Genomic DNA, 21,905 nt, shown 5'->3' with positions numbered 1-21,905 from the left:
CCTCAATAGCTGCTGCAGTCTGAGATTTTTTTTATTGTACTTATACGCGATAACGCAATTATTGAAACTGACTAAAATAATTATTCTCGTAATCAAGGCTGACACACGATATTGATATATAGCAGTTTTTTTAAGAAAGGTATTGAATAGGATTATAGGAACTATATTTTCTCTTAGATTAGCAAGAAATCTTGATAAAATAAGAGGATAAGATGATTTTTCCAAGGTTATAAAAAAAATCTCATAAAATCATGTTCGCTTCGCTAAAAGTTTTATTTTATTCGTCGGCCAATTAATCCGACGAATCTGTGTGTATGACTTTGTGTACGCATGCGTGTATGTATTCTTGTTGTTCGTGTACTGTATGCGTTTACGTTACACACCTCGTAGTCACCTACGTCGCAATTAATACAATATAATATGTATAGTTTTGTTTTTATCTATCTCGATAGCATACAAAAGGATACAGGCACACAAATATCAAATATGCATCCGGTACTCGCGTTATGCTATTGATCAATATAATTACACTCACAATGGTACCGCCCCTCCGTACTCGTCGTTTACATTATATAATACAGATATATACAAATGGTCGCTCCCGCGCATCGACGGGCGTATTTATAATACGTTTACACATATGTATGTATAAATTACAGTCGCTATATACATCGAGAGATTATGCGGCGCATTTAATACCTTCGGGGTGGCGGAAAGTTTCCTATTATCGCTCGTGCTAAATCTATTGATAAACCATCATCGTTGTCATTGTCGTCGTCGTATCTGCTCACCATGCTTTCTTCGACTTTCTACAATACAGTACAGTACAGCCAGACGCGAGGTATTTCACGATCGATCTTTTATGTACACGGTGTCTGCTCTTGACGAGTCTCTCGTACAGAAATCATATACGTGGCCGAACTCATCGTGCAGTTATAAATGTCGTAGTGATACGTACAAGAATTATTATCTTCATGAGAATTGCGAGATAATAAGTAGCTGTCAGTGATCTTATCATATACATTAAAAGTACTTTTAGCATAAATATGAGGAAAAAGATTATTATCTCAATTTATTTTATGAAACTTGCTGTCTGTTTAATTAAGGAGAATCATGTAAATAAATTTTTGTGCGGTTTCTCTCGGCACGTTTCGTATTAATTGCGATGTACCCGCGAGCATAATGCAGCTCCGAAGGTCGATCGATCAAACGACCTCTCAGGTTGGTCCATTTCTTTTTTCATGCTTCCTCGTAGAGTCGCATGTACGCGCACGCACTTACGTGTCGTCGTATAAAAGATGGGCCAGTTTCCCCTCTTTCCGTCTGCCGCGCGTTCCGTCGGACCCCGTGTCGTCGGTTCAACCGGAGCTTCTTCTCGCATTTCTCATGTCAGATAGAAAAAGGGCTGCATGCGTGATTTATGCCCGAGACTTTTCCCCGGTCGCACCGGCTGCACCGTGTTCCTGTGCACATTGTACGTACCGATGCAGAACCGATCATGTCGTATCTCGGTTATATCGGCGGGCCGTGCTCGTGTATCGTTGTATCGCCCTCGACATAGCGGCCGGAAGAAAACTTACGACTGGCGTAAAAGTACATACGTATATCGAGGGCAAGGAACCCATACGGTGCCAAGACAGTGCTATCTCCGTGCTATCTTCCGATACTGTGAGAGCGGCGATAAGAATTAGTTGTATGACATGCGCGCGCGCGATCCGGAAGAACGAATCCCCTTTAAGCCCCCGAGATTATTAACGCTTCTCATTGCTGATGAGAATAACTTGAAATTACGACCATGTCCAATTTGACTCCTAGGATGTAGATAATGGTATCCGGTTCTGCTTGAACTAGTTTCTAACGGATCGACCAGTTACTATAGATGCCATTATTTATGTCTTCGAGGGATCTTTGTTGTACGTTGATGCTATTCGAGAGCTCGGATAATCTGCACGCATTGTCTTTAGCAATCGCCATTCTCACTGTTCGGTTATTTTATATTAGAGAACAATAGATTAGAGAAACTTCTTCTTAGCTTAGAGTAATTTACAAAAAGTGATAAGTTTGGGTAAACGTGTCACGGTAATATTAACCTTCCATCTGCAATTTAGATCTTTTTTGGCATATAAGCGAAATTTTACCTTTAAAATCCATTTCTCCGAAATAAAGGACTGAGCACGGTTGCTCTTTTTAAAATATCTTGTTAAAAAATTATTTAACACTGAGAGAAAAATGTCCAAATAAATGTTACTTACGTTCTTTTCGATATTTATTAGTTATGAAAAAATTTCATTGTGATAATGAAACATACATTTTTGTGAAACATATTTCATTAATTGTAAAAAAAATAATATAAATGACTCATTTGCTAAGCATATAAATATTTATTTCAGTGAAATAAATATGTTTCTCATAAATAAATTAAATATCTTTTTTTTAGTTAAGTGTATAATATAGATTACCCTTTAAGTATATAATAAGGATATTGAAGAGTAGTTGAATTTTTCCACATTTTTTGAAAACCTAGCACAGAAACTTGGGCTGGACAGAGAAAGTAAAAATATGATTGCAGTTGGATGGTTAAATCGAAAGTAACAACACCATATAAAAGTATAAAAATGTTAATGAGAAGTTATGAAAAAACGACGAGAAAATTACAGATGATACTAGAGAACGGTCTCACACGTTGTAATAGAGAATATCAACTGGCACTGTCGGCAGTTTGTGCGGTTTCATACAAGTATAAAAGAGATATAAAATATCCCGTACGAAGTACGCCGTGAGCAGATACGAAAGTGTCTTCCATCGTCATCTTTATCGTTTCCTTCGTCGGGGAGAGGATCTCCCTTAACTCGCGCGCAACTTCTTTTTACACAAACTAACTTTCCGCTATCTCGCTGTCTTTCTCTCGTTCTTACCGATTACTGATCTAGCTCGCTCGTGACGTGCGTCACGCGGAGCACGTGCACGTTCATGTTAGTTTAGGAGACAAAATTGACGATTATTGCCAGGAGCGGACTGTCAGCGGTTGGAAGTACGAGAGAGGGTTCAAGGTACTCGAATTTTCCGTGTCGTGGTAACGATAGCTCGGCGAATCGATCACAGTGATCGTTGAGCGAGAAAATTATCGAGAACCATCGACGAAGAGGAAACTCGGCGAGCACGATCGCGCGTCGGTCCCTTAAAAGCGACGAAATCGAAGATCGAGCTCCCATGGACCTTGATGGCGACGCGGATCATTTTGTCCGTCGTCGCTCTATTACGATAACGATAACCGCTTGTACGTGATATCTCCCGTTCCTAAAAGACGACGATTATTATTGCGACGAAATTATTTGCTTGGTGCCCCCCCCCCCCCCAACTTAAGGCGCTTGAAGAAAGTGTGTGTATATGTACGAGGTCCCTAACGGTTAATATTTACACTCGAGAAGCGTTCGAAGCTGTCACTGTTAATTTTCTCTTTAAATTTCCTAACATCCTACGTGGCGACGATATCGATTAAACACTAAATATACATAGCAATGTTCCAATCGTTGTAGACGCTACGCGCCGCTCTTGCCGCGAAAGGGCGCGACCTGCGCGGGGGAACGCTCGATTAAATTTCTCCTCGACGAGCCAAACTGTCTCACGCTTAATCGAAAAACCGATATGTGCGCGAACATCCCTCGAATCACTCGTTCGGATAAAAAATAGCGGAATGTCAATTAGTATATTCGGTCTCGGGACATATGATATTGCAAGAGCGAGACTCGAAATGATGCCGTAGAGACCGATTTGATGAAATGAGAGAAAAATTGAGCTTAATAGATTACGATCGGTAATCAAAGAAAGTGCAGCGGTCAATGGACGATCAAATAATACGTACGGGAGAACTATTTGAACGACTCGCGGTAAAAGCGCCGAACGAGCCTTAAATTTCATGCCACGTTCCACGTCAGATATTTAAACCGGTAATAAATTTCGCACCGCGCACACAGGTGCACACAGCCATTCGTCGACCTAGGAGAGAGAAAGAGAGTCGGTGCACTTTACGGCTGCTCTTTCAGGGTGAAATTCAAGGGAGAGCTCCACCGCGCAAGGCACGCTTAAGCATATAACGTGCCTATATATATATGTTACTCGCGAGAGCCGGGCTCTTTTTCATTATATATCACAATATGGTCGAGGGTCTCTCTCATCCTTGCGCACCCGATATCCCGAATCTCTCTACGTTTTTTTTTTCTCTTTTGTTCAATTACGTACACATGTAGTTATTGTTGTCTCATCCCTGTATTGTCGGTTCCTTAACGCTGGTAATTCTCGATTCTCCTCGTTGCATGAAGGCGATGTCGGTAGAGATAGAGAAATAAAGTTAATTGGACTTATATATAATCTATTATATGCTTAAAATTCGTCGTCGTACGATAATACGTATTTTACCTTTTTTGTATATATATATATATCTATATATATTTTTTATTTTTTTCGTATGTATATATATATATGTATATATAAATTAAAAATCCGTCACGGGACAATAAATAATATGACATACGCGTGCATGGCGCAAGTCGGATTACTGAATTATTTATATGACATCAGTCTTGTGTGAGGCGGGATCGAAGCTCGCTATCGTTCCTCCTTTTTAAATATCGTTACGTCGATCTCGTCGCGGCTTTTTCCTCCTGATGTCAAGCGTCGCGTCGCCTGGCGTTCGTTCATGCGCGCGAATAATTGAAACGCCCGCTTATTCCATCAAGCGAGTAATTAATTATCTCTTCGACCCGACGTGACGATCGCGCCATCGGATAAATATCTCATCCGCCCCGGTCCTTTTTTTTTCCCTGGTTGCCACGCGTTCCTCTTGGATCGATAGCGAGCTCGATCTTGTTGCACATGCGCGCCGAACAGACCAAATCATTAACGCGACTCTTCCTTGGAAATTCGTCCGCACACGTTGACATGTGTATATTCCTCGTAACGATTACACATCGTTTGCCTGATGCCATTCGAAGAGATTGACAGGCGGAAGTGGCATTTCGCAACGTCACACGTTACATCTCGTTCACGAAATTCCACTTCGAGTACTACGAAAAGATTTGGCAGTGTGAGACGCTGAAACGCGACGGATGCTGAGATTTGACTCTCAATGAATAATCTGAAAACCATGGACGTCGAAATATATGTACTGCACTCTAAAAAAAAAGATGCCAGTATGGATTCAACGTCGTATGGTATGTATATAAATTTTATCGTGTTGATATTAATATTAATCCTCGGTGTATTTATATCAACCCTATCATGGTATGGATTTAAAATCCATGATGTTAAATCCACATCATGTGGTGTTACATCCACACGTTACATTAACACATCAGGGGTTATTACATAATATCAAAGTGAGAATTATATAAATACTGCGTGAAATTAAATCCACACCAATATTTTTTAGAATGTGTGATTTTTTTACAGACTTTCGTGCAGATCTTGCGGGCGAATCTCGGGAAGAGTCGTTTGCACGAGGTCACTTTACCATTAAAAAACTGATATGCCAATTTAATACAACTTCGATTACGAGATTATACTTATCCGTAGAAATTGCGTAGATCGAATCTCTTTAAAAGACCGTGATTGCTCGAGATTGCGCCTACAATTAATATGTTCGAAAATTCGTAATTCGTCGATGGCAGTGCTCGTCGAGAAGAAGGTCTGTTTCGCGACGGACGCGACCGCGCTGCGATCGCGTCGTTTATTTATTTATTTATTTTTTCTCGCGATGCGCTAAACTCGGGGGAAAAAATATCGTCGTTGTAACAAGCAGGATTACGACCCCTTTCGCCGCGCGGTCGCTCACAGCGTTTACTTCGAAATATACAACGTGTTACTTTTGCCACCGCCCTTTACCTTGGGATTAACAACGGGTGTGTTCTCGCAGCATCCTCACGGCACTGGAGCTATTTTACTCTGCTCCATGCTTACGTTCCTTCCCTCCGTATAAATATTGTAAAACACGCGTACGGAATAAAGCGTGTGGAATGGATTTGTAAAATTCAGGACCACGTATGTATACGTGTGAATAATTTAATTCTATAAGCATTCTCTTGCAAAGAGAATTCGTCACACAAGACGACAGTTTAATTTGATCACGAAGTTGATAATAGCATACTCATGAATAATTATTGGACAAAGCACGATAACACGAGAGAAACTGGATCAATGAAAAGTGTATCTTTTTCTAGCGCGAAGAAAAGCAAAAGAATTATTATTTAAATATAACTTTCGAATTAGTGTAATGTTACAAATATGAAAGAATTATTGTTGGAACATTAAATAGAACAGAGTTCTGGAAGGTGAACCAGTGCCGGAGGGTTCATTCGATCACGCGATCTCGTTGCTTGAAGCATCCATCATACCTTCGATCCTTTCGCTTTCCGTGAATATCCTGCGGGTTGCGAGAAGTCCTTACGCGTATCTGTGCAAGGAGTGCTCGCGGCGCTTGCTACTTCTGCGCTCACGCTCGCAAACTGGTTCCGGACTCGGTGGATTCGAGTACGTCAAATTGTTGGAACCTCGAAGAGGTGGTGCGCTCATCGGGGGCGGAGGCGGCGGAAAAAAGCTCTGCAAGCACGCCTAATGCATCGGAAAAGTATATAAAACGCCTTCGTGTGTCCAGCAAACACGTTTCATAAAAAATATATTCGTTTTAAGAATAATTAGAAAAACAACAATTTCTAATCTTTAATCTCTAATACTTGTAATTCATTGACACACTTTAAATAATTATAAAGGATATCGATAATGTTTTTTTTTTCATTTTTACGAGAAACTCGAGTTATGTCAAAAATAAATGTGAAAGATTCGTAATTTCATCAATTTTTGAAGAGATTTTAACTCTTAATGCGACAAATTTATATTATGCTTTTACATCTCACCTTTGCGCTACCCCTGGAGGACGATTTCGAGAATACGCTATCCTGATCGCTGCTTACACTAGGCACAGGCATTGGTACTGCATAATCGTACGTGGCATCTGTGCAGCAAAAAATATTTATTTTCACTGCCCTTTTGTCAAGCGAAATATTTATTATTGTTTGCTTGACGGTTGCGACTCATGCTGAATTTGTGGTTGAGACATATATGATACAAAGGGTTATTAAATAACGCGCGGTACAATTGGACTATTTCGTCTATCTCGTATTTGTACTTTGAAGCACCTCGGTCATGCTGAAGAAGTTCAAGGAACTCACCAGACTGTTCGACGTTGTCATGAAGGTCCTTGTTGTCTACAACAACCGTGCTGTATCCGTAGTACGCCGCATGAGGAGATTCTCGATACTTGTTCTCATGGAAGGGTTCCTGGTACTCGTCAAGCCTGACATCGCCCAAAAGACGATCATTGAGATCTCGCGGTAGGGTCGTGAGCTTCGTACCGGCGTACCGGTCGTCGAGTTCCTCGACCCGGTAGGTCATCAAGGAGGGATCCTTCTCCGTGGTGCCGTACGCGGATTCTGGCGACAGATGCTGATGATTGCCCGTCGGAATCGCGCTCTTGGCGCCCAGAGGACTGGCAAAGTTCTTACGCTGTCTGTGACGCGTGACTATTAGGAATATGGCTACCGCCAGTAGCAGAATTACGACGGTCAAGACGCCAATGATCACAGCCATGTAAGTCGGATCGTCCTGCTTAGCTACCGGAACTTCGGCTTGCAACGGATTGTCGCGAGTCAAAGTTCTATCCCGCAATCGCGGAGCTTCGGTCGTGGGCGGCGTTTCTGGAGTGAAGTTACCGTGAGCAATGTCTGCAACACGATAGAAACACGTGCTGCTGAATACGGCATTTTCAGGTGCTAACTTTGATGACGTTTATTAATTGAAAATGTAAAGCAGTAACACAGATACGTTGACAACAACATGATAAATCTCGTAAATCGCTCCATTTTCGAAATTATCTATAATAGTGTTAATATTTTTAATATATTATTGTCTCGGTATAATATATTTAAAATATTTTCTTATTAGATTCTTTAATTTTTTCTGCATTTTTATTAAGTAGAATAATAATATATATTTCTGTTAGTTTTTACGTTTTATGTACGGAAAAAGTTTTGAACATGACGCTCTTCTCAAAGAAATCGCGTCTGGTTATACGAAATTCGATAAACGTGTTGTCACGACTACGAACTTCCTATTCGAACTCCGAAGGCAAACAGAAGTGGAAAGTAGAGAAAATTGCAGAAGCCGAGCGTTATACAACTCACCGGAGTCAAAGGTGATTTCGCTGATCATAATCCATCGTAAGGCGAACTTGAATTTCAATTTGACGAACTTGCCGATTCGGTGGTGTAACTTGACTGTAACATTTCTCGGTTGCTCGAAGATTTTGTCCTCCATGTAGGAATACACGATAGGATCACCCGTGTAGTATCTGCCGCCAATGCTGAACATAACGCTGACCTCGGAGAATATCTGAAACACAATAAGTAAAAAAAAATACAATGTATTAATATTTCCACAAGTGGCGTTCTGTAACGAGGACATGTATTCCGAACTACCGAGCCTGATTACCGCATGCGATTTGATCGGATAAAGCGCTATGTGTTCAGAGCTAACGTGCGGAATTAATTTGATCGGAAGCATACCCATCCACATACACACACACACACACACACACACACACCACAGGTACTCGATTACGTTCACGTAATCAGTATTATCACTGTTATTATCATCGGTAACAGATAATTAGTTAACGGCGCATTGCGAGATGACATCGACGGTTTTGATAATACAGAATACCTCACAAACGTGTTCCGAGCGAGTGAGGACGCGTGGAATGCTAATTTCATCCTTCGAAGGCGTAAGACAATTCAGCGAGGAGAATCCAGTCGAGAACCGTGTGAAACGGACGAAACGGCAGAGGGAGCGAGCTTGAGAGAGAGATAAGACAGCGTAGGAGTTAGGGACGAAGATTACAAAGCCGAGATTATCTAACTCCCTTAGACCCAAAGACGAGGGATGTATGGATTTTCGACGTTCTGAAGCCTACCGCCCGCGGATGCGCCGGGAGAATGAGGAAGTCGGCATAGAGGAAGTGGCAGCCGCGAAGTCGTGGAGAGAAAGACGAGTTGGAGGGATGGGTGGGTAGCTGGCGATGCTTTGAAGCGCTGTCTTTTGGGAGACGTGTCCTATCCGCGCGAGCGCGCGCTTGTTAATAGGAGAGGTCGTTTAGGGGTAGCTTCTGCCACTCTGTAGCCCCATTCGCCGAACTGCCGACTTGCCAGACTGTCGGTATTGTATTTGAATACGTATCTGTCTCTCTCTCGGTCGTCGCTTGCGCTTCATTGTATTTACGAAATAGAGAGAGAGAGGAGAACAGGAAGGAAGAGGAGAAAGAACGTTACATCCTGCTCTCTTCAGAGATATTCATCTCTGTCAGATCTTCATCTCCTTCCGTCTCTATTCCGCGAATCCTTCATTGGTCTCTTTCACGAATCGCCGTTGTAGCTATAGTCTCAGCCTTGACTGCCTCTCGTCTGCCGCATAGTACTCCAACTCGCTTGATCGCGGACGCACAATCGGGCTCGAGCCGGGTAATGAGGCGCTCCATTCAGATAAATCTTGATACCGGTAAGAGAGTGTTTCGTGGCCTATTATATAGGGATTCTCGCGCGGAATGATAATGGGGCGCAAAATTTTCGTGGTTAACCAGCGTACGTATTAAATTTCGGAACTCAATTTCTTGATGCGCAACGAGAATTACGTAAGTGTTAACAGCATGTATATTAAATAACTTTACTTATATGAGCTTTTGAAATAACAGGCTTTCAGAACGCGATTTAATTTAATTATGAAAATTTATAGTTATATTTCCCCGCGATGAAAATGGTGACTTTCAGTGATTCTCGTCTAGTTAAATCATGTTTTGGTCTAAATGAATTAAGATAGTTATAACATATCTCGTCGAATTTATATTGCTTGTACTTCCGACTTAAATAAATTCGATAACGATTTGCTTCACCTGTGACGTTCAAGAAATTCATAAATTTAACTAGATTTTCTTTCTCACATTTTGGGTTACATTCAACATGCAATTAACTCCAATATAATTTAGCCTCGATTGATAAAATTTACTAATCAAAGTTAAAAATGATATTCCGCCATATCATAAATTATTTTCAATTGGCCGTTTAGGTTTTATTAGAGTCCAGTAATTTTTCTTGAAATTATGTCTCGCTATCTCGAGCGTCTAAGTGCCGAATTATTTTATTAAAATACTACCGTTAGCCAAGTGTTCAGCGAGCCATTATGTAAACACTCAGGCGTAAAGAGACCGTGGGGGCGAAAAATTTTTACAGAAAAACTGACGTCTCCGGCAAAGCTACGCCGTGCCGTCGCTTGAAGCGTAACGCGGATCCAGCAAGCCGCGAGTCGTTTCCTTTTTCTCCTTCCGTCCGTTTCAGCCGAACCCAGGGGCTAACCGTTGTTGCGCCTCGTTACCCATCCTACGTCCGACCTTGACTCCAACGTGAAAACTGGATTTCATGCCGTACACCGTCTCCTCAACCCCATGGATTCTTTCTGTTTTTTTTATTCTCTGAATGTGGATTAAAGGCTAGCGGAAGATCTTCGCGCACATTTTGCCGCGACTGTCCGTCTTTCCTTTTTTACATCTTTTTCTCCGTCCTTCGCCAACCGCCTACTTTATTCAGCAGCCGTTTCGTTCTCACCGGCAAGTCAGTGCCGTGAGGCATTCCAATTTCCTCTCTATATCATACGTATATCCGTTTACAGTTTTTCTCGCTTATTACCGTACAAATATGGTCTCGTCACGGTTATCTTCTTGAATTATAGTAAAATATGATAAATGGACATAAGTAGCTAATGGCAGTGGCAGACACGAATTCCGAAATCAATCATCAATCATAAAACCAGTTTTAAATAAATTTTTCTAGTACTTTAAGTTTACTTGTGAAAAAAAAGTGTATGTACAAGCGGAGATAATGCCCGCCAATGTAAATTAACTTTAATCTCTCGGTTCAATTTTCTCTTCATCTTTTTTTAATTCTTAGAATTACAAAAAGATGAAGAGTAAGTTGAACGGAGATTAAAATTAATTTGCGTAAGTGGAAATGGATATAAGAAAGATATTTCTGGGAGATATAAAGTATGTAGGTACAATGATAACAGTTTAAGAAACACGCAGTTCTGTATCATAAACTTATAAAACCTTTATAAATCTTTTGCTACACAATAAAATGTAAAATGTAAAATGTTGTATAGATCTGAATTACCTGTATATCTCTGGTGAATTGGTTGAGAGTGTAAATGTGAATGGCCGAAAATTCTCTGACGTGGTCGAATTCGAATTTGATCTCGAGCGGATGCCCGGACCTCGTGTCGTTCTTCCAGCCAACCCATCCCTGACTTCTATCGTAGTTGTCATAGTAACCCATCTTAATCTGATCCGGTCCGGTCTTGCCGTCTGTCAGTTGTCCCAAACCGCGAAGAAGTTGTCCGTCCCAATAACCGTCGTAAGTTGCGTCGAAGAATTCCCAATTGTTGCGCTTGTCACCTTGGGGCATCGAGTAGGAGACGATGCCGTCGTTCCAAGGGCAGCCGTAGAGCTCGACGCGCATGCAAACGGTGCGACGATGGTAGCTGTAGGGTAGGAAACGAATTTTGCTCGCCCATATTGATGGCTCCAGTTCGTGCTTCGACTCCAGGTAGGTATTTTTGTTCCCCGCGATAACCTGAGCAAACGAAATGTTGAAAATTAATGTCAATATTGTCGAGCGTGGTTTTCCAATATTTTCCGTTTAATCTGATTTTTTTTAACATTCTAAAGATCCGACAGTTATATATCAAGTTGCATAACGATGGTCGTATTGATTATTGATAAATTCAAACTTATCACACGCAGGCGATATATAATGTAGATATGTATATCAAATTGTGATTGACAGAATGAATTAATATATGATATGTTTAAACGATACTTTTCATGCTACGCGCACGTGTCGTGTAAACTTATTGATGAATAAACAGACACAAGAGTCTGCGATGATTGGCCCGACGCCTGAGATGAATCAACGTCCGTGTAAAATCTTGACCCTTGCCTCATTTACGGACATTCTCAGGCGGCGAGATAGCGAAATTTTTCGCCAGTGCGCAATATAAATTGCGCCACGCCGCACCGTAGTATTTCCACGCAGCGTGATTTCAGGCTTGGTGCGCTCTCTCGCATAGAACAAGGCTCGTTCTATTCGATCGGTCGACCGTCGAAACGTATATCGTCGGGGAGGATCGGGAATTTCTCGGACGGCGTCGTCGAGGGAAGAGGCCCTTCGGAACAAAGGACCTCTTATTTTCCACTTATGAGCTCGCCAGCGCCTCTCGACTCGCTCGTACGAGATTCTCACGTATGGTCGGTTACGTGACCATGTAACCATCACCATCGCGATCCCGACAGGTGCAAACACTTCTTTATCTCCTATTTTTATCCTTTCCGCGTTTGTTCCTTCTTTCCTTTATGCTTATATGTTCGTCAGACTTTAAATAGTATGTTCATTCACAATTCTATTATATATCATGATTTTCATCAATTTGATATGTTTAAATTCTACGCATTACGATGAAATTTAATTATGAACATTCATCTGTAATACGTCAGGATGGATGGTAAGAAAATATTTGATGTCTCAAAGGATTTGTTTAATAAAATGATTCAAAATGATTCAGAAATGTACAAAAAACAATGCATTTAACGACAACAAAAACTTAAACTGCCTAATTTTATTATTTATTTGAAAAAAAAAAAACAAAAAAGGGGGGACATTATTCATCTTTATAGAATTATCACATATCTTATAGTATAGAAAATAAATACGTATAGAAATTTTTTGAATTTCGATATGTTTCTGAAAATAATTCGAATATGTATTATCTTTTTAAAGCGCGTTGCAATTAATCATAAACGCATCCTTAAAATATATTTGACGTCGTTTTGTGGAACGTTGAACATATATAACTCGTGGATTTCGAGAGATCTAATCATTGCAGAAAGGAGGATGAATAAGTAATAATGAAATGAATTATTCAGCCATTTATCCTTTCGCGGTTCCATTTCTATTTCGTGATTTTTTTTTTTATTCACCAAGAGTAAACTCACGATTGCTCTATGGGAAATGCGTTTAAAGATGATTCTCGTGACCGCGCGAACCGGCACGTTCCGCGCTGGGTGGCGCGATAATTGGGACCGGTAGCTGACACCGTTTTATTTGCGCCGCGACGCGGTACCTGATGTTTAGCACATTGAAACGGACGGTACCAAGGCGTCGGATGGGCCAATACAATGAACCGACACGTGAGAAATTTTCTGCCAGGCGACGGAACCACATAGTGGGCGTTTCCGGAGGTTGACAGTTACGTGTATAGCTTTGCCGAGTGTAATAGCATCCTGTTTCTCTCCTCGATGATTGTATTTAGAATTATTTTTACACGTCGGAAAGCGAGAAGAAGTTAAGCTTTGTATTGATACGTCGCGAAATTTAATATGGAACATCCAAGTGGGTTGGAACAAAAGTTCGTAGCACTATGTACTTTCACTTGTATCTACAAAAAATGTAAAATAATTTTGGCAATTATACGATTTGATAAAGCAAAGTTTCGGTTTTACAAATCTATTTTTTGAATTGCGATACGATGATTTTTAACAGAGTTTTGAGCAATTAAAATAAAAATGCCCCTTTTATTTAATTTGAGATAAGAGTAACAAAAAATTTTAGGAGCATTAAAAAACTGATTATGCAGGATAAATTTTAAGCTTTCATATTAGAAAGTCGAAAATTTTCGCAATTCTTTTTGGGGCACTTGACAAGCTCACAAAATGAGAAAATATTACCTATTTTGTTTAGTTGATTATAGCTTGTTGTACATAAAAATTATCAGACTCATAGAAACTCAAAAGTCATAATGATCTTTAAAAAGTAGGGATTTTAAAACCTTTTTTCTAAATTTAAATTTCGTTCATTTTTAACGAAGTTACAGTTGTTTAAATTTTGAAATTTGTAACACTACAAACTTTTAATCCAACCTAATACATGGAATATTAAAAAATTACGTATTTAAAAAATCATGTAAGAAAACCTGATAAGATTTTAGCATATATGAATACTTGGAATATCTTAGGCTTTAAATATTTATATATTACAACGTGCATTATAATTAGTAATTTTTTTGCAAAGAACCCCTATCAAAATGTTCTAACTTGGCTGTTGAAAATTACATTGAATATTTCATACTATTTACATTGTACGTTCTTACTTTATAATCCAGATTCGTTACTCGCGGCACAATGCGACGCAACCAGCTATCGGATTTTTTTATGAAGATGACTCACAATTCGGCGGCCGGTTTCGCGTGCGGTCTCAGATATCCGATTCCCAATGCGGCGGCGAATCTTAATTTCTAAAAGACCCGAGCTGCACCGAACGACGAGACCAAATTACGACGGCATTTACGAGCCGTTGAGACGTGCGCCGGGAAAAATAAGTAATCTTGATATTTATCTTCTGCGCCCACGCGCGTTGCAGACCGGCCTGAGCAGCACTCGCCGGTCTGCTTTGTCGTGAAAGACTTTTCTCAAGCACGCTGCGGCGCCGAGGCGAACGATCGTCTCTCAAATTATTCTTCGACCGTCGCCGCGATTTCTCGTCATTTTTCGTGGCAGGCGAATTCCAACGGACGACTCGAAGTGGTGCGAGGGCGTGGCAGAGAGCAACACCCATTTTATGTTAATGTTTTGTGCTGCTTTTGGATCGGTCGCGGTAGGCTGCTACCGTTGGTAGCTGAACGTCTTAGAGGCGGTGTTGATGGCTATGCGTCATGGAAGATCACACGAAGATAAGATATCTTATAGCTTTATTTAAATGGAAATTTTCGATAGATGATGACGCACGACGGATCATGCGGATTTACATATGATATATATTACTGAGATTTTTATGATAGCATTACTGTCAATACTGAATATCTATTAATATTTAATATCTATAATATGCTCAAATGGAAATTAGTTGATCCGATACCGAGATAATAATATATATAATTTACTTTATTAGAAAAAGAATTATCTTCTCTTAGAGTACTATTCTTAATTCCGTTCAAGATCATTGGCTGTAAAATATAGATGATGACAGCCGCGTGGTTTCTATCGACGATGTTGTCCGTATCGGACTGGGTTATTAAGAAAGATTATGCGTTGGATAAGCCGGGTCTCGTTGTGTAATTAAGCGAGGGACAGCGCGGAGAGCACAGCGGGTAGAAGAGACACAAATTTCTGCAGGTTTATCCCTACCGCTGATGTTTTCTGGGTGGGCCCTTCCGTTCCCCAACAGGTACTTTACATCGCGCTACGAGCGAATTATACGGGATATGCAAATGTTACAAGATGAAAGATTTCTCAGATATTTTATTTATTTGTTTTCTATCTAGAGAATCGTATTGAGAGATTCTGTGAAATAATAATTATACAAAAATCAAGATTTTTTTATAATTCCGAGAAAAGACCCTCCTCTTTACGAAGTTTAGAAAGAAGACAAAAAATTAGTTAAATTTTTACATTAAATACTCCCACAAATCTTTTTTCATGTTTTGTCCAAATGGAAAGTGAATTATACGTTTTTTTACCTTATGACTCATAATTCGTAACTGAGAGGCGAATGCAGTATTTCCCAACTTTTTGATGAATTTTGCACGAAAATTAGAATAAATTATACGTAGATGTTAATAATAGTAATGCTTAGAAAGAATTACGTTACTCAATGTGCAAAATTAGCTTGATGTCTGGTACCAGAATGTCTGGTATCAGACGTGATATCTTAAAATACATTTGCTTTAAAATACATAGGTTTATTTTGAGGAATATGTAAATGAAATATTAGGTATGTACGTAGCCTCCGTATTAAGGAGAATACACGTAATACATATATACGAAAAGCAAGGCTCTTCATGGTTGCATGCAAATGTAACTCAGTCTGCGCTCCTACGGATTCGACCTTCGTCAGATGCACGCGCTACCAAAGGATTCGCATATTCAGATAGGTACGCTTGTCTGTATGTAGGTGAGTTGGAATCGTCTAACCTGCCTGCACGCTACGACCTCGTCCCTCATTTTATTGATCCTCCCTTCTATACAAATAAGCTCGCAGTACCACCGCGCCTGCCAACTCCCAAGGAAAGTTACCCCAACACCACCGGACGCTCGCCTCTCTTTCGTTGGTTTCGGAAATCGATGACATTCTCCGGCTCGTGAGTTGGAGTTCGAGTTCGCTCGAGATATATTTCCACGAGCAGGCACGCGTTAAATAGACACGCGTCGTGCGAAGACATGAGTGATTTTATGAGGTGGACGTTTCCTTGATTTCGACTACATCAGATAGTCTGTTGAATTACGATATGGATTTATCATTGGCGGATCCAGAAATTTGGAAAATGGAGGACCATTGCGGCGCAAGCAAAATTTTTTTCAAAGTTAAATATAAAAAGATAAAATATTTAAATTATTTAAATTGGCATTACATTGTAAAACTAAATATTATTTAAATGTGTAATTCATAAAACGTTTTATTTAAAATTACAGTAACACAAAAAAAAAAGAATTAGAATAATAAAATCTACGTATATTTTTTTATGTACTGTTTAAAAGGAGAAAATAAATTTCAAGCAGATAAATAAAAACTTTAATGTTGTAAAATGAAAACGAAATTACAAATAAATTTAATATTCATGCATTAAATTTCACATAAAATTTTATGGAAAGTACACTAAAGGATCCAGCACTAATCTTATGTAAAATAGATCCCAGTCGAATTGGCTGAAATTTTATTGTAATCAAATGTTGGAATTTAGCCATATTTCCATTATAGCCAAAAATTGTCCATTTTTCGACCTTGCGCCCAAGAGGACTTTCGATCAGAACATGATCTACATTATAGTAAAATTTCAGCCAATTCGACTGGGATCCATTTTACATAAGATTAGTGCGGGGTTCTTTCATAAAATATTAGAAAAAATACATTAAATTTCATGACATTTTTAACAGCGTATAAAATACATATAACATTTTGCAATAAAAAGGAAGTTTTTAAAAAGGAAATTCCAAGGAAGGAAGGCCCATCGTTTCCCGTGGATTAATGCGGATTATTCGACCAAGAACATCTTACCATTTTCGCGAAACTCGCTGGTCACGACTGTCGAAATTTATTCTCGCCGGACGGGTAAATTGCCGGTAGCAATGTGATTATTGCGGACGACGCTAATTAAAGACTTAGGTTCACGGTTACCAGTATGTCTGTATAAATTACATCACGTACCGTGCATCCGAGTTCTCCAACGCGGCATATTACATCGGAGATTTACGTCTTGTTAACGTCACGCTTTAGTTACTGCCTGTGGCCGCACAGACATTCGCGAACACAACTACAAATCATTCTCAATAATCTGCGTGAGCGCACGGCTTTATGCGTATTGCTCGCGACTAAATTTAACCGCGTGACTACGTTCATATGTACGTAACCTAGCGAATTGGATTGCCGCAATCGCCATATCGAATCAAACGTCCAACGAAATGTCTTTCTACAGCGCTGCCGATTCACATGATTAAATCGATCGTGACAAATTGCACGTTCTAGGTAGCGGATTATATATAATGAATTTCGCGGGTTTGTCAATATGGGAATCTTCGTACGTTTTAACCTGTACTTACTTCATAATCTATAAATATCTTGATTACATTGTTTCTGCACCGCGCTATTTCGAGATATCCCTGACCTCGATTATTCTGGACTTTTATCGTTCTTGATAAAAGGCCTTAGAAATATATCATCCTTTTAGCATGTCGTTACGTCGCTTATTATTCACGTAAAGATATGAATCGGAATAACGGAGTAATATTAAGATTTACCTCTTCGCCACGGAAGTTTCTATAGCGGACCCACTTTCCTAGTTTCGGCCTCCAGTATTCCAGCATGTACGCCTCCGAATACTCGACACCCTGACCGTTACCGAAGCGACCCTGAGTACCGGTCGCCGTGATCGTGTGCACTGTGTGAAGATCGATTTCCAACCATTCGCGCGGCTCCGCCGTGATCTGCTGTTTCGGACACCAGGCACCTCCGTGGCTCTCCTGCTTCAGCCTGGAAGAATAAATATTTGCTCTGGGATTACGGACCTTTATTTTCCCTCTCCCATTTTCTTATCGCGCTACAATCGTCGAGGGGAAAAGAGAACTTCTCCGGGGAATCCCTAGCTCGTGAAAAGGAAAAATAGTCGCCAATGCGCGTGATCCGAACTTTCTCGTCTTGCGTGATGCTTTTACGGACCTTATACATTCTTATCTGCATGTAAATTCAGAAAGGTTTATCATATTTCGATCCGCGATATTCTTCGTTTATAGCTTCGAATAAGAATGTCTAAAGAAATGGCATTTCAAAATTACGTAAAACCTTCCTGAATGCGGAATGCACGGAGAAATGTAGTGCGGTAATATTGAAATCTTTTTGAATGTTCGTCGGGATTTGCAACGTGCAAAGAATTCGCGCCCATATTCGTTGACAAGAAAATGTTGTTACATATCGCAGTGTATGAATACCGAGAGCGAGCGGAAACACGGTATCGTTACTCGGAGGAAATCGTATAAATACGTGATCGACCGCGTGTCTGACGGATAACCGTCAGCTCGCCAACGCGATACGGGATGAAATTATAATTTATCGATCGAACCAAGTCCCGGATGACATGAATTAAAGATGAGCTGACACCGTCGCGGGAATGGCAGCGAAGCTACCCCAAGTTAGCTAATAATTGTATTCGCATATACCTTTCGCGGGCTTGTCTATGGCTTTAAAAAGCTTTTCTGTCGTCTGCGATATGGCCGTGAAATACGCATGCTGCAATATACAATTCCATATCTCGTAAAGCCGACGAGAGAATCTGTTTCGAATTCTTTTTGACGTCGTAAATTATTACGCTGCTATTCTCGATGTGATAATCCATGAAGCAGTATTATTTTATAGGCATTTATTAATAAAGCGTATTATACCGAGTATGGCATGCATCGTCATCGTAAGCGTGTTTATTAACTATGAAAAGTTTATGAAAGCATTTCTTCGGGAATTTCCCAGCGGGATCTCTCGTCTGCAACGAGAGGGTGCCTCCTTGTACGAAACACGACAGGGACGAGTGTTCGGCGGAGAAAAATTTAAGAAAGGGAAGAACAAGAGATGAGATCCCGAAGAAGCGGGTGGCGGTGCCAAATGAATCCGCCGGCGGAACTCGAGCAAAAATGTTCTCGTGCAATAAAGAGGTGAGCTACCGTCCTCTCTGAAGTGTCAGAACTTTAAGTGTTGCTTTGACGTGGAAGGCAGTAAAAGCGGCCGACTAGGATTTGCCGTGTGTCTGTCTAGGGACGCCTCACAACGTGGTTTGGCAACACGGGAAGGAAAATACAGAATGAAATGGAGGACAGGGAGAGACAAGAAGAGTGGCAAAGAGGCGGAACGTACGAAGCGAGCAAAAGAAAATCCGAGACTTACGGATGTGGAAATGGCGTGGACGCGGGAGGGAATAAGATCGAGAAAGAGAAAGGAGTAATATCCACCACCGTGCGCCAAAGATCATAACTCATAGCCCATTAAGAGACCTCGAACTGCCTGGCTGCCACTTTGATACAGTCCGGGGCATCAAAGACATTCCGCGCGCACGGCACTCCTGGTCTGCGATAAATCTCGGAACGGACGATTACGTCGACTTGAACGGCGAGCTGCCACGTCGGCGGAATCGGAGCGCGTCCTTAGACGGAGGGACCGATTATTGAGAGGAATGGTTTGTCGAACTGGAGGGATGCGCATTGCTTCGAGATCGGACTTAGGAACCGTCTGAAGGGAAATGATCCGTTGCTAAGGTGAATAAGATCCTCTCGAGCGACGTCGTTGTCGAATAATCGAGAGGATTTCTTTCTGAGGATACTTTACGATTTATCGATACACAATACATTTCGTTGCAATACATCAAATAACTATAAAACGATTAATGTGCGAGTACGAGTGCTGTAAATCAAATATATCTTTTGTGTGTGGAAGAAACCTGCTGCGTGTGTGTGTGTGTGTGTGTATGTGTGTTATCTACAAATTGAAAAATTGTAAGATTTCATGATTTCAAAAATCTAAATTTTACATAAAGTAAACTGTTATTCCGAGATTACAGCATATTAGATAGGAATTCATAAGAGTATTTGAGTATGGTAAGCGGATAGGTAAATAGGGTATTCGCCGTGAAGCCCGAAAATGTACCACGAAGCCTCGAAAATGCCGTCAAAGAAGTTCTAGTCGACAATGCGGTCTGAAGCGATATCGGTGTTGTTGCACTGAAGAAACTCTCGCGTGACGTTGTCGATTGCGAAATTGACTACATATCCGTTTTATCTCCGTTTTATCTATCAACTGATTACCTACGCCTCGATACGCCGGGATTAATTTCATGCATTAATTTGTTTTATGTTCACGCTTCAATGATTGATTAATAGTGACGAGAGTTGATTACATCCCGCGGAATATTGAAAATTCACGCACGGCTCGGTTAATGCAGCAGAATTTCAATTACGGGCGAAAGGGCACTGGTGGAGCGACTAATGTCTTGCAAGTGCGAGATTATTAGCGCGGTAGGTGGTCCCGATGATTCCTTGTGTTTGAACATTCGTCCCTCGCCGTCGCTGTTCTCCGTTCCGTCCACCTCGTCGTGTGTTTGTCTCGCTGGAATGGTAATTAGCTGACACGCATAATCGAAGGAGTATGCGACGGGGCACGTTAACGACGTCTAAGAGCTTCGGAATAGCCGATACAAATGGCTCCGGGACACTGCGCGTCATTAATCCTCATTGCGGGCTGAGGGCCGAATTAGACGTTGCGGTTTAGTAGGACATGATTAATATACGGTGCAACCAGTCGACCGGTCGATCGTCAACTATCTCGAAGACAGACAAGATGACGGACGTGTCGCCCGCGTAGCTTATCGAATTGCTCTTATAGATGAACTTATAGATGATCTATCGCATTCCATGGAGATGATGACTTTGCCTCTTCGGTTTCTCACCGCTACCGCCGTTCGATCGCACGCTAGACGTCTTAAATAGCCTATAATCGAGAGCCAGTTAGGAGTAGACAGATCGAGAACTTCCGGAATAGGCGTTCAGTTAATAGACAGCGCTCGACGAGGTATGGAGCCGATAAATGGTCAAGTTGATTCGCTGCATTACGCCATCGATGTCGATCTCGCGATGCGAGCGAACGCCGCTGCGTTTTTCACGGTCCGCAGCGGAGTTAATATGATCAAATTTCCGGATTTGTATTGCGTCAGATTTGTATGTGATACGCTGCGTAAACGAATCAGTAATTCACTCACCGTGCGCGATGCGGCCCGACGTTTCCGCTATCGAAGCTAGAGCTCGCAGTGATGTCCGCATCGGGAATCGCGCCCGATTCCATCCCCAGAGGTGCGATGCATTGTGCTGCAAATAAAGGAAATTGCTTCAATTATATGTTTGTCTCGAATAAAAACAAATGAACGATATAAACTTCGGATGTAAAGCTCATTTTAGACGAGATGTTAAAATTAGCCATGTATATACATATATGATGCAAAATGCCTTAATAATGTAAGCTAACATGACGTTCTCTCAATTGAATTTGGAGACAATTTCTCTTGAATAATCTGAATGGATATTAATTTTTACATTATCATTTTTAATTTCTTAGCATTAAAAATTATACTTTTAAAAAATAGGCTTTTTACTTGAAGAATAAATCAAGTATAAGTAAAATGTTTATATGAACCTCCGCAGTTGTTAATGCGTAAATAATATGTTTATAAGGTGA

General features: G+C 40.7%; 1 protein-coding gene across 6 annotated transcripts in view; it reads right to left on the bottom strand.

The window, feature by feature from the left end:
* Positions 1 to 254: 254 nt before the first annotated feature.
* LOC105145040 (discoidin domain-containing receptor 2) overlaps positions 255 to 21,905 on the bottom strand; it is a 184,427-nt gene continuing 162,776 nt past the window's right edge. For 4 of the 6 annotated variants that reach the window (XM_087413788.1, XM_087413787.1, XM_011054353.2 and 1 more), the window contains 7 exons: positions 21,433 to 21,538; positions 17,939 to 18,170; positions 11,268 to 11,726; positions 8,235 to 8,442; positions 7,224 to 7,775; positions 6,909 to 7,006; positions 255 to 6,606 (listed from right to left, as the gene is read on the bottom strand). In XM_087413788.1, the coding sequence (XP_087269914.1) occupies positions 6,439 to 6,606; positions 6,909 to 7,006; positions 7,224 to 7,775; positions 8,235 to 8,442; positions 11,268 to 11,726; positions 17,939 to 18,170; positions 21,433 to 21,538 (1,823 nt within the window). In that variant the 3' untranslated portion in view covers positions 255 to 6,438. The remainder of the gene's footprint in view (positions 6,607 to 6,908; positions 7,007 to 7,223; positions 7,776 to 8,234; positions 8,443 to 11,267; positions 11,727 to 17,938; positions 18,171 to 21,432; positions 21,539 to 21,905) is intronic. The other 2 variants (XM_087413789.1, XM_087413790.1) reach the window with 2 other exon arrangements.

The sequence above is a fragment of the Acromyrmex echinatior genome, chromosome 15 (genome assembly GCF_024713525.1).
Source record: "Acromyrmex echinatior isolate Ae372 chromosome 15, ASM2471352v2, whole genome shotgun sequence".
Taxonomy (NCBI): Eukaryota; Metazoa; Arthropoda; class Insecta; order Hymenoptera; family Formicidae; genus Acromyrmex; species Acromyrmex echinatior.
Note: the sequence above shows the minus strand (reverse complement) of the source record. Positions and strands in the feature narration are given on the sequence as shown.